The sequence below is a fragment of the Notolepis coatsorum genome, assembly GCF_963971535.1.
Source record: "Notolepis coatsorum genome assembly, chromosome: 17".
NCBI lineage: Eukaryota > Metazoa > Chordata > Actinopteri > Aulopiformes > Paralepididae > Notolepis > Notolepis coatsorum.
Genome location: NC_140181.1, coordinates 94,483,584 through 94,501,628, shown reverse-complemented (window position 1 = coordinate 94,501,628; position 18,045 = coordinate 94,483,584). Strand labels below are relative to the sequence as shown.

Here is an 18,045-nt window from a genome sequence, read left to right as displayed (position 1 = left end):
AATGTTTAATTACCATATGCAATTAGCATTGGGACGCAATACTGTCGGACAAATAACAAGAATTAACTCATTTACAAGTTGTATTAAGTTTAGCAAATAAGGGAACAGATAAATAACATTTCAATGCAGTCAAAAAAGCTATATTTTGATTTTTACATTTTCGGGTTTGGTCACGTCGAGTCACATATAAGCCGCACCGTTATATAAGCCGCAGGGTCGAAAAATGGGGGAAAAAGCCGCGGCTTATAGTCCGAAAAGTACGGTAGTAGCAAAGCGCATACTAGTAAAAGACGAAGTACGAAGGTTAGTGGCTAAAGAAATACTCACTGGGACTCCGTAGGCCATGAGTGTGTTGGGGTTCATGATGGTGACCAGCTGGTGCAGGAGGTCAGGCTGGGACTCAAACAGCTCCGGGGCCAGTTTCCTCATCACCTCCTCCAGCTGCTCTGCAGCAGATCCAGGTGCTCCGTACCACGTTTTAGGTTCCCCCCTTTTGCAACATCAAAAGAAAGACAAGGTACATTTAGGTGAACTCGGTTCAAACAGGCACAGATATGGATAAAGAGAGGTCTAGCCGCACACACACACACACACACACACACACAAACACATCGTTTTAGTTATAACCCTTTCACTACCACACTACAGAAGGTTAACCTTTCACTACCACACTACAGAAGGTTAACCTTTCACTACCACACTACAGAAGGTTAACCTTTCACTACCACACTACAGAAGGTTAACCTTTCACTACCACACTACAGAAGGTTAACCTTTCACTACCACACTACAGAAGGTTAACCTTTCACTACCACACTACAGAAGGTTAACCTTTCACTACCACACTACAGAAGGTTAACCTTTCACTACCACACTACATAAGGTTAACCTTTCACTACCACACTACAGATGGTTAACCTTTCACTACCACACTACATATGGTTAACCTTTCACTACCACACTACAGAAGGTTAACCTTTCACTACCACACTACAGAAGGTTAACCTTTCACTACCACACTACAGATGGTTAACCAGGCGACCGCTCTACCTCCACTGATCCACTGTCGCCCCCCCCCCCCCATATTATATGCTACAATAAATATAGGCAATAAGGACTGAGGGGGGTTTGTTTCACAATCATTACTTTCCCTTTACACTCTCAATATGGTGTAGCAACACATACCAGTGCAGGTAGTTGATGGAGTAGCTCCAGTGGTCCTCGATGTGCCAGCAGAAGGAGGAGAAACACATGCCCACGTAGAGCCAGGGCAGCGTCATGCCACAGATGTCCGCGGTCACGTGGGTCAGAACAGAGGGGTCCATCATGGCCATGTTGTTGAGGTTCCACCCACACTGGAGGTACTTCTGAGAGAGTGAGAGAGAGAGAGAGAGAGAGAGAGAGAGAGAGAGAGAGAGAGAGAGAGAGAGAGAGAGAGAGAGAGAGAGAGAGAGAGAGAGAGAGAGAGAGAGAGAGAGAGAGAGAGAGAGAGAGAGAGAGAGAGAGAGAGAGAGAGAGAGAGAGAGAGATGATTGGATCAATAACATATATTGTGTGATATATATCAGTTCTATTTCCGGCACTGAAATTTTTTTAAACAATGATTTTGGATACAATTGGATCGATAATACTGTACGATATGTATAGATTTGCTATTTATTTATAAATAAGAACCGAAGATTTGTTGTGGAAAAAAGTTTAATCATTTAATTTCACGCCGTGAAAGCTAAAGGCCAAACTGAAATTCAAAAGATGAAATTAAAATGTATTGTATCGAATATAGCACAAGTGCAGACAGTACAACAAAAATAAGTTTGGCATCCAACCAGAGTGCAAATGTATCAGTAAAGTTCAACAGCAATATACAATGTACAGGGGATTAAACTGGGTACACAAACTAATTAGTACTACTGAGTGTAGTGCTAATCAGATGTATAGAGTTGTAGTATAATATGTACAGTGATACAGGTGTAAAGACAGTATGGTAGTAGTCATAATGGCCAGCAGCGTAACTAGTGAAGAGTAGGATGTACAGATATAGATATGTATGTATATTAGTTATATTTTCATTATTTTTCCTTTTTTCAATATCTACAGAAAGATTCTCGATACAGTATTCCATACAGGGCTGTACGCTAAGCTTTTTCACTAGGGGCACCCCTAAATGAGAAATTTAGGGGCAAAGAATATTTTTTAGGGGCACATTTTTAAATAACTATTTTACCATTATAGTAGGGCTGGGCGATATGGCCTCTAAATGATATCGCGATATTTTGACATTTCCTCTAAATGATGATTATAATAAGTCCCTGCAACATATGTTTGCATTATTAAACCATGAAGATGCTTTTAACAAATAATTTAATGAAAATGTACTAAGAGTAGTCTACTGACACACTAATAAAAAAATAATTTACATCTAAGACAATTTATATAAAAACTCTTGGGTGCCTAAGACTTTTACACAGTACTGTGTTTTCTATCCACTTTTGACTATACCTTGTAACCGGTAGAACAGCTCTAAAATAGCAATGACGTCATGTAACCACAGCGACTATTTCACTCGCATTTGCCCCTAAAAATAGATAGAATTAGTCATAGATAATAGATATGTGCAAACTGGAAAAGGTTATTTAGGAGGCTTCGCGCAGTGGGCGTGTCAACACGCAATTGTCATTTCATAATAAACACATATAACCGCGGAGCACAGCAAGTTTCAATTTCAGTTCCTGGCATTTTTAACCAGTGGAGAAAGGGAAGAGATTTCCCTATCGTTTTTCTTATATGAATTATTCTACGTTAATAAAACATACCTGGTGATCAACTACAGTTTGCCGTGAACATTATGATATGTGTGTAGTGTTCTGATAACGACGGCTGGGCAGCGGGAGCTGAATGCTGGATTTTGCGAGAAGCATGCAGCTGCAGAGCCGCAGAGATGGACAGCTGTACCTGCACAGTGCAATACTCCAATTCAGCCGTTGGGTGGGGGGCGCTGTTGAGCGGGCCTGTGACCGGACCTGAAATCGCCCCTGCTCTGCGGCTCTGCAGTTGCATACTATTGGGATTCGTTGGGAGCAGCACGGAGTCTTGACTCTGGAGTTATTTTATTTGGAATATAATGACTGTATACGCAAAAGTAGCATAGTTTTAAGTAAAAATATTATAAATCTACATGCCTTTTGTATCCAATTTGTATGGATTAATTTAGGAGTGAAATGCGAATGAAGGGTTGAAATCAGTACTCGCAAGCTTGCCCCCAGATATTATTTTAAACTCGCACGGACCAAATTAGGGGGCAATTTGCGATCATCTCGTCGCAGTGTACAGCCCTGCCATATATACTTTGTTGTACGGCTTTACCTCGTCTGCGGGGGAAACCTTGTATCTCCCATTCCTTATGGGGAATCCACTCCCAAACTCCTTTGAGGCGATATCTGCTCCGTATTCTACAGTAACATCTTCCTCTATGGCTCCCACCAAGCGCCAGAACTCTTTCTCCACCAGCTCTGTGGGTACCATCTGTAAAACATTTTTTTTTTTTATTATTATTTTTTAAACACACATATAAACAAACATGACAACACACGATAAGATACACAAGCATTAATACACAGTGTATATATCCAACGAAATTACCATTTATACCAATGTCTTATACAGGATATACCCCTAATACCTGTTATCTAAAAACCTACACACATATGCTCCAGCTCGAACCCCCCCCCCCTCCCGGACCCCTCTTTGGATAGTACCTCCATTATCCCTCGCTCCTAACCAGACACTACCATTATAAGCTAGCTTTTATTCTCTCCACCACTTCTAACCACATTGTCATTTTGGATTCATTGAGACCCAGAATTCTTGCTGTAGATATTTCTTGATAAATCACATCGAGATATGTAAGAAACCAAACTTTCCGGCACATTTTTTCTGTAAAACATTTGAAAGAAAATAAAAATAAAACATTTTTGAATCCAAAATATAACAGGGAAACTGAAAGAGAAGAAATGCTTGAGTCTGGTCGCCCTCTTCTACTTACATGAACTGGCATGTTGAAGTAATCAGATTTGAATGCGTCAGCCATTTGCCCAAATGCACGCAAAGAATAGTCTCTGTATGCCTGCTCGAAGCCAAACGCCTCATGCGGTTTGCAGCACTCCTGCTCAAGATAAACAAGAAAGAAAAAAGGGTAACGTGTTAGGAAATAGGAAATATGTTAAATATTTTCCACTGTTGACTAAAAACACACCTCTTCAAAGAATATCTGAAATTAAAAGAATAAGTTATTGTAGCCTGCTACAATGTTTTTTTTTGCATTGTCCCCAACAAAAAGACGAATAAATAAAATAAAATAAACACTCAAGATCGACACTATTTGACGAACAACGCCAAAGAGATGTAGTCGCGTTGGATAAAAGTGTCTGCTAAAATTACTAAATGTAAATATCAATGACATTTGTAGGCTTTCAATAACGTATTCACACTTTTTGCACATTACTGCTCAATTGCACAGCCCTGCTAAATATTCCATCCCACTGTATTGTTATTTTTATTCGAATTAACGTACACTTGACCACATCGTGCACAATTACCCTGGTCCATTTTATTTTATAATTATAATATATATATATTCACAATATATTCTATTGTGCTTCTATTTTAATTTAGTTTATATTCCATTTTTATCTTATTCTACCATCTACTTTATTCTACCGCAATTGTCTATCAGTTAATGTCGCACCAAAAAACGACCAAATCACATTCCTTGTATGTGTAAACTACTTGGCAATAAAGACGTTTCCGATTCCGATCGATAAGCACGCATATTATGCCATTTCCACATGTCGTCTTCATGCATGTAAACGTGTTCTGTGTGAACTAGACAGCAGTGGAGCTCGTCTTCTTGTTTTGATCCGTCGAGCCGCGGGGAGGGGGGCGGCTGGATTATTTATGAAGAGAGAGAAAGTGTGACACAAAGGTGTCATCATCCTTCCGCACCTGAGCCAGACACTTGGGGCACCTCCAGTCTCCCTTGGGCACGTCGTGGAGCGGCGGGATGAGGCAGAAGGTGTGGTAGCTGTCGTCACAGCCGTCGCACAGCAACAGACGGTCCTCGTCGGCCCCGCTGGCACAGACCAGACACACCACCAGGTCCACCTGGGGAGCAGGGGAGTGGCGTTTAATGCAGGCCTTCCAGAAACAACACATGCACACAAAATCAAGGACATCTAGAGCAGCAGTTCTCAAACTACGGGTCGCGACCCAAAGTGGGGTCGGGTAGGTGCACATTGGCAAAAAAAGATAAAAGTATATATATTTTGGCTAAATATGCCTCGTTTTATAAATGTGTATTGATAACATAGTGCTGTAATTACATTTTCTACAACGTGTGCTTTTATTTTGATATTCCTTAATTCCACATTGAAATTACGCAATTAACATTAAGTGTGGGGTCGCCAAAAGAAATCCTAAATAAAATGGGGTTGTGGTATAAAAAAGTTTGAGAACCCCTGGTCTAGAGAGATACGCATGAACAGACACATTTGGATTAAATTAGATCCGACCAAGAGTACAAATAAAGTGCAATAGTAATATATATATATAAAAAATTAAACCTGAATAGGAGGAAAAAGCAGCACAAGTACAGTACAATGAAAAGAGGTTTGGCGTCCCACCAGAGTGCAAATGTAACAGTGAAGTGCAATAGTAAAACACAATTTACAGGTGATTAAACTGGGTATAGAATGTATAAATTAGTACTACAGTACTGAGTAATAGTGCTAATCAGATGTATGTACAGAGTTGTAGTATTAATATGTACAGCGATACGAGAGGTGTTGCCAGAATTATCACACTAGCATAGATGAATGTAAGCGATTCAAATTTAGCTTAGACTTTGAAAAGGGAACTAAAATGGTAAATGTTTCATTAAAATCATGTCAATTATGATAAAGATCACTTGACTCCTTCAAGGTGTCGACCTTTTAGCAAGTGAGCTGTCATTATTATGTTCCATTTCCTACCTTATTTCTGCCTGCCAAACTCAGTAGCCTAAATCCATACTTAACCAACTTCGTCATGTGACCCCGAATAAATACAAATTTGATTATGAGATGAGGGACCTCCATATGAATAGATCTTTGACAAATAAGATTTAGAGAGTGAACTCTGGTCAGAAATAGCCAATTGTCTTCTTCCATGGTGACAACAATATGGTTTCTGTTCACTGTGACGAACGTGCAACTATGAAGGGAACTCCACATTGCTATGAGTGCGTGATAAGGGGCGCAGATCCTATCTGCCAAACGTCAAAGGGTTCGAGCTGACATGTAGGTCGATCAACTTGGGCCGCGCCCCCAGGCCTTCGGCCAAGGGTAACACACCCAGACAGCACTGTATCTCAGCGGGATATGCCATAAAACATTTGCTTTATTGCAGTTATTGACTCCTCCTAGTAATGCTCAAATCTTGGTTGATAATTAAGATGTTATCCAGAAAAAGGCTACTTTTTAAGCAGGGTTGTCGGTCTTTAAGACTTCAGAATGGTGCAACAAATTGGACTCGTCAATAGCTGTCCAAACGAGACATTTGATATCATACGATATTTGGAAAGTATGGAATCCGTTCTAGTGACTAGCTGGTCCTTAACACATTCAGTGCCACGCCCATATGACCAAATTAGGCCGTTCCGTGCCAGTGCTTTAGTCAATGGGAGGACGGGGAAATTTGCGAACGCTTAAACTATATCTTAAATTATGGCTATGGGTCTAATACACCCGTCGCTTATCAATGACTTGCTTGCGGTCAACATGTATGAAACGGATTGTTTTTTCATTGGTACATTTCCGTTTTATACCGTTTTGAATACGAGTATAGTTTTAGAGATTTCTAGTAATTCCAGAGAAATCCGCGATAATAGCTCTTTAGTGGAATACACAAAACACGTTGTAATTTTTCGGCTGGTTTATGAATAGTTTTCAAATAAACGCTAGATTATCGATAGTATATGTGTCCTTATGCACACTAGAGAAGCGGGCTGAAAAATCGATTATCCATGACTTGGTCAGCGCTAACGTTACGCACACACACACACGCTCCGATGGCGGAGAAAAAAACATCTGATTAACCCAATACTGGTCAAATAGAGTCTTTACCTCGCATCAGATGTTCTGCAAAAAGATTAATCCAATTCCTGATCGCCATTCCAAATATTGATCGTGTTTATTGATCCAACGTTATAGTCCAAAACACATAATCGACCCTTCTCCCAGCCTCGCCAGTGAATGTGATAACACGATACTGCTTGCCCGAGAAGGGAAACCCCGGACCGGAGTTTTGCTTTTCTGATGCACAGTCCCATCCAATCCAATCCAATTATGTGCAATACCATCTGGTAGACGATAGGCGGCGGCATTTGCCCTTTTCGAGCTCAGACCCATTCCCAATGATAACGTCAGGCTGGATGGATGAAAAATGAATGGATATCGCTAATAAAAGAAATAAAGATTAAAACCCGAGTTTTCTCTGGTCTTGGCACGCAACGCATGGCGAGTTAACCCGACTAATCTCGTGGTTGGCCCTGAATTAGTTAAGGTCCCCCAAGTTTTGAATCTGCATTTCACTATGATGCCCCTCTAGCTCATGGAATGAACTCCAACAGCCCTTAAAGCTTGAGATTCTCCCCTCTGTTGCAGAGTTTAAAACCTTGATCTCCAACCAATTTGTTGTCTTATTGCTATGATTTTATATGCCGTGTGATTGTATATGCCGTTTTTTTTTAGCATATTTGTGTATATACACTCGATGTGACTGTAAATGAGGGAAACCTCAGTTGCCTTTCGAGTTCAAATAAAGGTTTGAAATGAAATCTCCCATCCAAAGAGTGGATCAAAGACGTCGTCACTTACCGGGCTCACAGGAACGGGGGGAGGGGGAGGGATGCTCTTCTTATATCGTGACTTGTTTTTATCAGGTTGAGTCACTGGCTCTTTATTCTCCACAGGCTCTGGTTTCACAGGGATGGGAATCTCTTTTTCTGCAAGACGACAGCAACAACCACTATTACAAAGACCGGATATTTAAAAAAAAAAAACTCTGAGAAAGAAATTGCCTCAGAGAAAAACTGGGACAATGGAACACTGATGCTATCTACCTGAAAGGTTACTGTTTCACTGTTGTTGTTGTTGTTGTTGTTGTTGTCGTTGTTTACAATGGCAGAGCCTACAATTTTGTTGGGGCAGGGTGGCCTAGAGGTAAAAGCCAGCCAGTAACGAAAAGGTTGCCGGTTCAATCCCTGCCATTGACATGAGGGTGTATTCCAGCTCTGAGCTGGTGACCGAAGGGTGGCTGGCATTACATCCACCATCTCTGCCTAGGTGTCCTTGAGCAAGGCACAGAACTGCTGCACTGCGGGCGACTCGCTCTGACATCTCTGATGAAATGCATGTGTGGGGAACAGTGTGTATGTGTAACTAGGAGGGATATGAGGACTGTGTGTATGTGTAACTAGGAGAGATATGAGGACTGTGTGTATGTGTAACTAGGAGGGATATGAGGACAGTGTGTATGTGTAACTAGGAGGGATATGAGGACTGTGTGTATGTGTAACTAGGAGAGATATGAGGACAGTGTGTATGTGTAACTAGGAGGGATATGAGGACAGTGTGTACGTGTAACTAGGAGGGATATGAGGACAGTGTGTATGTGTAACTAGGAGAGATATGAGGACTGTGTGTATGTGTAACTAGGAGAGATATGAGGACAGTGTGTATGTGTAACTAGGAGAGATATGAGGACAGTGTGTATGTGTAACTAGGAGAGATATGAGGACTGTGTGTATGTGTAACTAGGAGGGATATGAGGACAGTGTGTATGTGTAACTAGGAGGGATATGAGGACAGTGTGTATGTGTAACTAGGAGGGATATGAGGACAGTGTGTATGTGTAACTAGGAGGGATATGAGGACTGTGTGTATGTGTAACTAGGAGGGATATGAGGACAGTGTGTATGTGTAACTAGGAGGGATATGAGGACAGTGTGTATGTGTAACTAGGAGGCATATGAGGACTGTGTAACTAGGAGGGATATGAGGACTGTGTGTACGTGTAACTAGGAGGGATATGAGGACTGTGTGTATGTGTAACTAGGAGGGATATGAGGACTGTGTGTAAGTGTACCGGTAACTAGGAGGGATATAATTTAAAACAAACCAACGGACAGCAATATATTCTGTCTGTTCCGTCTCCGTCCTACGATGGATCTGTGCGGCCACTCCCTCGCTGTGCCTCAAAGTCATTTTGTTTTGATTTGCGATGTCATAAGATAGCATAATCTCTGGCTCTGCACCGGTAACCAAATGTCTCACCTCAAACTGCATCATGCACCTTTAAAAACATGAAAGTAACTGTTGCATTGTCCATGTGTGGGAGACGTCTAACCACAACAGCTTGCTGGTGTATATCTGGCGTATATCTGGTTGCAGATAATGTCATACAGTGACGACTGACGAGTTTTACTCATATTTGCTCAAACTCCCAACATGCACTCACACACCAAACACAACTACTTGATTGTTTTAATTATTATATAGTCTGGTAATAAACGTGAAAATAGCTCCATCTGTGGTCAAAGCGCTTACGTCCGTGTCCTTCTGCTAGCGTTCTACTTCTGATTCATAAAGCTGCTGTGGAGAATCAGACGGCTGTTTCCATGGAAGCACGTTTGATGAAACTCCATCAGAAGAAGATGATAACAGAGGTGTTTAACTACAGATGAAGCTATGAAAGTGGATTTTTGTGGTGAGTTTTCTTATTCGTATTTCTTACCAGACTACCGTATATATAATATGTGGTGAGTTTGAGCAAATATCATAAGATAAGATATTCCTTTATTGATCCCATGGGAAAATTCTGGCGTCAGAGCAGCATGGGGGATGGGGGAGGGGAGATACAGGTATGGGCAGGGTGATACTAAAGAGACATAAATAGAGGCAATGAAATTAGATCTGAATATAAAAATATGAGAAAAAACAAACAAGTGTAAAAAAAAAGGTGCAGATGAGGGTCTGTACGTCTGTTATATTATACGTTACAATAAATATAGACAATAAGGAATTTGAATCTGAATCTATACTATGAGTATTTTTTGGAAAGGGTTGAAGATGGGAAGAGGGGAGGAGGGGTGACAGGACGTCAAGGTGAGCTAGGAAGGGGGAGTAGGGGGTAGACCACCTAATCATCCCTGCCCCTTAATTGGCTGATATCAATCCCTGTCTCCTGAGCCGTTCAGCCATTGTGTAGTGTGATGTGTGCCTGGTATGGCAGCCATTGAGCCTGCATAGCCCAAGGTTGGGTGCTACCAGTGGTGGTGAAGGAGGCAATTTCCACCCTACGTTGTGGGGAGTGCTTTGAGAGTGTCTAGAAAAGCGCTATATAAATGTAATGATCATTCATTCATTCATAGACAAGGGGGGATGGTAAAGGTAGACAATGGGGAAGTGTATTTGAGTAAGGAAGCCAGGCGGCCTTCCAACACACATGCCAAACCACACGACTGCCAGATCCAAACAAATGTTTTGGGGAAAAACATATACCAAAAGCCCATAAGTGCGTAGGGACATTGAGTGACATCATCTGCGGCCCAGATACCTGCTAGCAAGCTGGGATGCTGTCGCGTCCCTATTCTTGTACGCATTGTTCAATTCACTCAATATAGGGCAAGTTGTGTAACGTGTCGGGAGCCTCACCTGGTTCTGGCTTAGCAACAAAAGAGCCCATTCTCCTCCTTAGGTTGGGCCTGTTGTCACAAGGCTCGTCTGGTTCAGTCTTCACACAGACGGACTAGAACAACAAGATGCATCAATTCATTTCCCTACATTCCAGTATTAAATTAGTTATTAAAATCACAAGTATGTGGGTTCATATATACAGCATCCTCCTTTATTTCTATAGCACCTTTCATACAAGAATTGCAGCCCAAAGCCCGTAGCAGTAATGTAGACATAACGGACATCATTTAGACATAGGCATAAAATGAGCATATAATTTGCATAAATATAAAAATTAAATGAGCAGAGAAATGACTAAATAAAAGCAATGCATAAAGTGCAGACATAAAATAGACAATAATCATCAGAATAGACAACATGCATTTTATACGTTATCACAATCGACCGATAATACGCTATGAATGAACAAGTTCTAGCTTTTTTACATAGCTTAGTTACAGAAGCTGATGATTGTAGTTAAAAAAATGTATGTCTGAATTGTTCACTATATACTGAGTGTTTGAGGTTCTGCTGAGTGTGTGTACCTCAGGCTTCATGCGCTTGGCTCGCCGGGCATTGGGGCAGGTCTCTGGCGTCTGGGCTAGCTGCCTCTGGACCAGGTCGTGGGGCTTGTACTCCTTGGGGCAGGTCTCTGGCGGCTGGGCTAGCTGACTCTGGACCAGGTCGTGGGGCTTGTTCTCCTTGGGGCAGGTCTCCGGCGGCTGGGCTAGCTGACTCTGGACCAGGTCGTGGGGCTTGTTCTCCTTGGTGTCACTACTGTCCACGGGCAGGGTTGGCTTCTGGACACACTGGAAGAACAACAGCCGCAGTCGTTACAGCTTAACCCTTTCACTACCACACTACAGAAGGTTAACCTTTCACTACCACACGACAAAGGGTTAACCCTTTCACTACCACACTACAGAAGGTTAACCTTTCACTACCACACTACAGAAGGTTAACCTTTCACTACCACACGACAAAGGGTTAACCCTTTCACAACCGCACTACAGAAGGTTACCCTTTCACACCCAATCGTCTGTAGTGTGGTAGTGAAAGGTTGACCTTCTGTAGTGTGGTAGTGAAAGGTTGACCTTCTGTAGTGTGGTAGTGAAAGAGTTAACCCTTTGTCATGTGGCAGTGAAAGGGTTAACCTTCTGTATTGTCGCAGTGAAAAGGTTAACCCTTTGGTAGTGTGGTAGTGAAAGGGTTAACCAGAAATGTGTGTACAGTATACTTACAGGGGAATAACCCACCCTAAAAACAGAATATACATTGTGCTATTCCAATCATCTTGGGACAGTCGAGTTAATGTCTAAAATTCTAAATTCTAAATTTAGAATTCTAAAATTAGAGCATCCAGACTTGAGTCGGTCCATTGACAATGAATTTGTGGCCGAATTGTGGGCTCTAAAGAAATTCTGTTTGTGTTATTACATCCAAATGAGTATGTTGTAGGGCAGTGGTTCTTAAACTACGGGTCACGACCCAAATTGGGGTCGCAAGTAGGTGACAGTAGGACGCACATTGGCAAGTAAAAAATAAAAATAAAAAATACAAAAAAAATCTTTTTTCTTTTCTTTTCTTTTCTTTTTTTTATGTTCTGGCAACATATTCTGGCTAAATATGCCTCGTTTTATAAATCTGTATGGATAACAGTGCTGTAATACAATTTTCGAAAATAAATATGCATGATCAAGTTCAACAACGTATGCTTTTATTTTGATATTCCTTAATTCCACGTTGAAATTACGGGATACATTAAGTGTGGGGTCCCCAAAGAAAATCCTAAATAAAATGGGGTTGCGGTATAAAAAAGTTTGAGAACCCCTGATGTAGGGCTTACAGGTCTGAATCAGAACATTTACTCATATCCCAGTAGAACCACTAATGTCTTAGGGAGCTGTTCCACTATTCACTCTCCATAGATAGAGCAACACCAGGATTGGTCTCTTGGTGACATCATCATCACACTAGAATCCTGTCCCTCTGGTATTCAGGTGAGACTAAACGGAGCTCTACTGTATTATATAAATTACATGAATATGTTAGCTGCGGAGGAAGGTGAAGAACTCTTAAAGGGCCGTTCCGACCGCCTCCAGCCAAGTCTAGGAGTGCGGCTGCATTCAATTAATTTCCAATGTAGAGGAGCGGCTGCAGTACCTCGTGTTGTACCTCGTGGCTACTTTGTAAATTAACCCTTTCACTACCACACTACCAAAGGGTTAACCCTTTCACTGTGACAATACAGCAGGTTAACCCTTTCACTACCACACGACAGAAGGTTAACCTTCTGTAGTGTGGTAGTGAAAGGGTTCATTGTAAAAAGCCACGCTGCTAGACTTGGCTGCTTTGGGTGAGAACAAATCATCAGACACGAGATATAGCCTGGAATCAGGCTACACTGACAGAAGATGGATTGCAATGTATATAAGCATACAGCAGCCTACATTTTAGTGATCGACATATCCTTTAAGTAATTATTGCTTAAGTCTTTCAGCCAACAATAATGAGATATGTTTAAATCAGAACCTGGATTGACGTAATATAAGATATCAATGACGTAATAAGATATCAATTTGTGACAATGATTGGTCAAGATAATAGCGACTACGCTGCTTCATGTGCATAGGACTGAGTGGTATGTAGTTATTTAAATATATTTCATGATATTTTCTACCATACAATGTTTGACATTCATCTAGCTTATCAAGAGTAATATTTAAATAATTATGATTACCATGACCAAAATCAAATGCTTTAAAGGGGACGGTTGTTTATCCTGCCATCAATCATTGGAATAACTGCCCACTGAACATAAGAAAATTGAATCCAAAGTGTCTTTCAAGTACCACCTAAGAATACACTACTTAAATATGTGAGAAAATACTGTTCACGTTTGGGAGTGGAAATACCTACTGTAGGAATGTAATAATGAAATATTTACTCATGAATGTAATAACCTTTTCTGAAAATATTCATGATTGTCTACCCATGAATGTAATAACCTTTTCTGAAAATATTCTGATGTTTATAAAGATGTCTACAATGTTTTACTGTTTTTAGATTATCATTGTTAATGAATTGTGAATTGTGATTGTCATATGTATCTCATGTATTGTTATGTTTTGTGTTTTCTGTTGTCTTTCTGTGTGGAGCCCAGGAAGACTAGCTCGCCACTTAGGTGGCAGCTAATGGGGATCCTTTTAAACAATAAACAATAAAGAATTGTAAGTATTGAAGTGGTTAGTTATTATGTCTCCCCAGGGGGGAGCACAGAAGCCAAAAGGAACATGCCCAACAACAAAAGAAAGCCAGGCAGATACAGACAGTGGCCGCAATGTACAGATAAAGAATCAGTCTGTTGAGTAGAAGGGGGGGGGGGGGGGGGTTGCCTTGAAATGTGTCTAATTTCTGTGTTTGTTCTGAAACTGTCCAAAGGGCTGTGCAATTTGTGACAGAAAAGTATATTGCAATATCTGAACAGATCAATATTACCACTCTGTTAAAAAGCTATTGTCTTCTAGCACATCTGTGCTTTGGATACATATTATTTACATACATGTAGGTTAGATCTGGATAGAATTCATAAGGAATTTGTTGCAATCCTTATGTTGTGATGCCAGGTGGCCACAGGGAAATGGCAATGTATTTTAGTCTGAGATCTAATATCAGAGTGTGCTTAGGGCAATGCTACATTTAAAATGTAGCCTATTAGTAATGCCAATATAATGTTTCAACAAATATTGCTATTACCGTTACCTGACAATATATTGCCCAGCCCTAATTCCAACATGCAATCGGTTTGTAATCAGACCTACAGAGGCTCCTTAACCATGACACAAACATACTGTACCTTTTCATGATCAGGATCTGCCTCCAAACGCATCAGTTTGGAAGCTAGCTCTGGTGCCTGAGGCAAGAGAGAGCTTGGGTAGTTATACAACAATTTAGAGTGACCTCTTGTCAGGGGTCACACAGTGACAGTTCCAATCCGTTCCTCCAATGGGAAGCTCTCTTGCAAGATATTGAAAGTGCAAACTGCTGCTGAATCTCGACTAGACACCCGATGATAAAAGCTTGTAATCAAATTTTTATTTTTTTTTTATTATTGATCTTTTCCCCCCTCCTTTTTCCTCCGATTTTTCTCTCATCCCAATGTTAGTCGTTATGCCAATTCCCAATCCCCTTCCTGGTCGCTGCGCACTTACCCCCCACAGTCGGTCTGGGAGAGTGGAGGCTACCACGTGCTTCCTCCGACACACGTCCAGCAAATCAACCGCTTCTTTTCACCTGGCAGCGCGGATTCTCACTGAGAGGGCGTAGCGTGTGGAAGAATCACACTATCCCACTTAGATCCTATCCGCGCTTAGCAGGCGCCCCGACCGAACTGTAGGAGTCGCTGTTTACAACGACCCGGACCCACCCCGCCAGCTTCTCCCACCCTCTAATACTGCCAATTGTATTAGTGTGAACGGCCAGCCAAGCTGCTGACAACCCCGGAGCTGTGAGCTGGATTCGAACAGGCGATTGTAATCAACATTTTAATCAAATGATTTAACTAGGCCTGTGTGTTTCCAAACAAAGCAAAGTTATCACGGCAACCGATTAATTGACTCCATAGGATACACACATACCGGTACTAACGTAGATACTTTTCTGCTTATGCCAGTTCAATGCGCATTCATTATAACCCGTATCCGCATAATGCATTACATTTACATTTTTTTTAATGCATCCCTCTGCCATGGCACTATCCATGGCCAGCCAAACGCTTGCATAATAATTACATTAAAAAGTCAAGCTTTTGAATCAAATTTGTAATAGTGACTATAGGATGTAGCAGCTGTATGGCTATGTACTGTTTATGCCCCGATCTGTGTTTTGCTTCTTCACTCATATCAATGTGGGGTATATTCACATACATTATTGAAGAGCTTGATCTGTAGATGGAGTCTTACTCCATTGCTTACAAACGACAAACGACAAACAACACCAACGTAAGCCAACAACAGCCACAAAATAGAATGAATACAGTTCAAAAATCATATTTACAGTATCTGTTGTTTACTGTTAGTCCTCGTATCAAGGGCTAAGTCAACTAGAGAATGGAAATAGGTCTCCATTCCAATCTATAGATAATATGTTTATTTTTTTCTTCTTTTGGTTGTGGATTTGCCACCATTTGTTTACGTTTGGATCACTAATTGGGCTTTTTAAGCACAGATGAGCTATTTTGTATTCACTTGGGATATGCGTTGACAGGCACCAGGCAGGTTAACTGAGGCACTGACACACTCCCAACTCACCAGGAGATTTGCTCCGCTCTGAAAGAGGTTGTAGGGGTAGAGTATTTTCTCGTAGTGTGCCCGCAGGTGTGAGCCGATGGCTTTGCCAGGCAAAAAGCCCATTTGCAGCGCAATCTTGGTCCATCGCCGGTCCCGACAGACAGGATCAAATCCGCCTTCATCTGCTACCAACTGAAACACAGGTTTGGCTTGAAGTTAGATTAATGGGGTATGATGTTCTATATTTTTCCTATCAAATTCATTTCTTATGTGTTCAATTCTATGAGATATCCACCTTATTTAGTTGATACAGGTCCAGAATCTTCCGCTCCACTTGGGGAATCTTAAGAGCACACCCTTGCAAATCCCAAAATTTGGCAATCTGGTCCAAGAAGTTAAGCTTAACTCTGGTCTGTGCCTGGAAAAAGAAACGCGTACACACTTATATATAATGACAACAGTCACCACAAAGATTAAATTGAAGAAATTCGATTTCTTCAAGTTACACAGTTGCTTGATCAGCGACTTGATGCACCAAAAGCACACAAATTCTTCACTAAAGAGGCTACGTTTTCTGAAGGGAGGGGGAGGGTGGGGGTAAGGGCTTTTCCAAAACAATAACCAATCAAAACTATATAAATTCCACACTTTTCGCCAAATAAATATCAAATTAGCAACCATAGTGAACGAACTACCAGTGTATCGACAACATATTCAAAATACATACCCCTGATTTATTTTAGGTTACATGTTGTGAAACATTAGCCTTGTAATTTTTTGCATTGTAAAAATAACTGTAAAATAGCCATATCAGTACAAGCTGTCTCTTCCTTGTTCCAGAGGCCTAATCAAATAGCCTACATGGCGATTATGCTCACCTTGTGTCAACATGACAATATACATTTTCTATAATTTTATAGCGCTATAACACGGACACGAATAAGGTTGTAAATTATTATCATATCAAAACAAAGATACAATTTTTTTTTTTTTTTTTACTGAACTTACCTCCAGTTCATTGAGCCTCTGGATCCGAGGAACAAAGTGAAGCTTGTCAACATCACATGCAAATGGGGGCTGCCATCCCTACAGAGAAACAAAAATAACACGTATAAAGGCTACATCATGGCTTGTGAAGGTCATCCCAACAGTATCCGCGGGTTTACAGTAGTTTATCAGCCTTTATGACTTCCATTCCTGCATTGGTAACAGAAATAGACCATTTGCATTTCCTTTGCCAGGTTCTTCATTTCAAGACTTTTGTTAACAAAGCATGGGCCCACATCTAGCAAGCTGAGGATACTACCCCCCAAATGAGACCAAAAGCCAAGTAGAAGAGAAATTAAGCTAATAAACAACATTTATAAAAGATAGTGTAGGCAATATTGTGGATATAAATCAATCTTGGATAAAAGTGTCCATACTGTTATTAAAAAAAAATAGGACAGGATTCCCTTTCGGCTAAAAGTCACAACTCAAAACAATCTGAGGTCTATACATGGCCATGGTAATATGATGACAACAAGCCAATCATACAAGAAATGATCAAAATGATCCTTTTAACTCACTGGCCAACATCCCCCACTGATACACAAAATGGCCAGATGGAACATTCACTCAACAGCCTAGCTTACCACAAAGCCAACATGGAGGACAACACCCTAACACAGGCTGCTACATGAAGACCATGACTAACACTGGCTGCTGATGTTGTCAAAGTTGCATTTGTAATCATTTGTGATATACATGCAAAATCCAAGGAAGATGGTCGTTTTCAACACAACTTCAAAAGTCATGACTTGTTATGTAACAACAATGGTGGTTTATATAATAACACAATAATAGCCCTTGTCCCACAAGGAGATACTTTCTTTGACACAGTGCAATGAAGCAGATTTTTAATCCACCTCACACGAATAACAACGAATTATAAACACCTAGTATCCATGCATAAAGAACTGACACGACTTGGCCATGAGATGATGGAT

General features: G+C 40.9%; 1 protein-coding gene across 2 annotated transcripts in view; it reads right to left on the bottom strand.

Moving 5' to 3' along the window:
- The window catches only part of kdm5bb (lysine demethylase 5Bb), a 65,722-nt gene that overhangs the window by 46,764 nt on the left and 913 nt on the right, over positions 1–18,045 (bottom strand). The window contains exons 2-13 of one of the 2 annotated variants that reach the window (XM_084332816.1): positions 17,066–17,143; positions 16,353–16,475; positions 16,079–16,249; positions 14,626–14,682; positions 11,315–11,578; positions 10,749–10,842; positions 7,911–8,038; positions 5,002–5,160; positions 4,043–4,162; positions 3,364–3,522; positions 1,186–1,367; positions 328–490 (exon numbers count right to left, since the gene is read on the bottom strand). In XM_084332816.1, coding sequence (XP_084188942.1) covers positions 328–490; positions 1,186–1,367; positions 3,364–3,522; positions 4,043–4,162; positions 5,002–5,160; positions 7,911–8,038; positions 10,749–10,842; positions 11,315–11,578; positions 14,626–14,682; positions 16,079–16,249; positions 16,353–16,475; positions 17,066–17,143 — 1,698 coding nt within the window. The remainder of the gene's footprint in view (positions 1–327; positions 491–1,185; positions 1,368–3,363; positions 3,523–4,042; positions 4,163–5,001; positions 5,161–7,910; positions 8,039–10,748; positions 10,843–11,314; positions 11,579–14,625; positions 14,683–16,078; positions 16,250–16,352; positions 16,476–17,065; positions 17,144–18,045) is intronic. The other variant, XM_084332817.1, reaches the window with a different exon arrangement.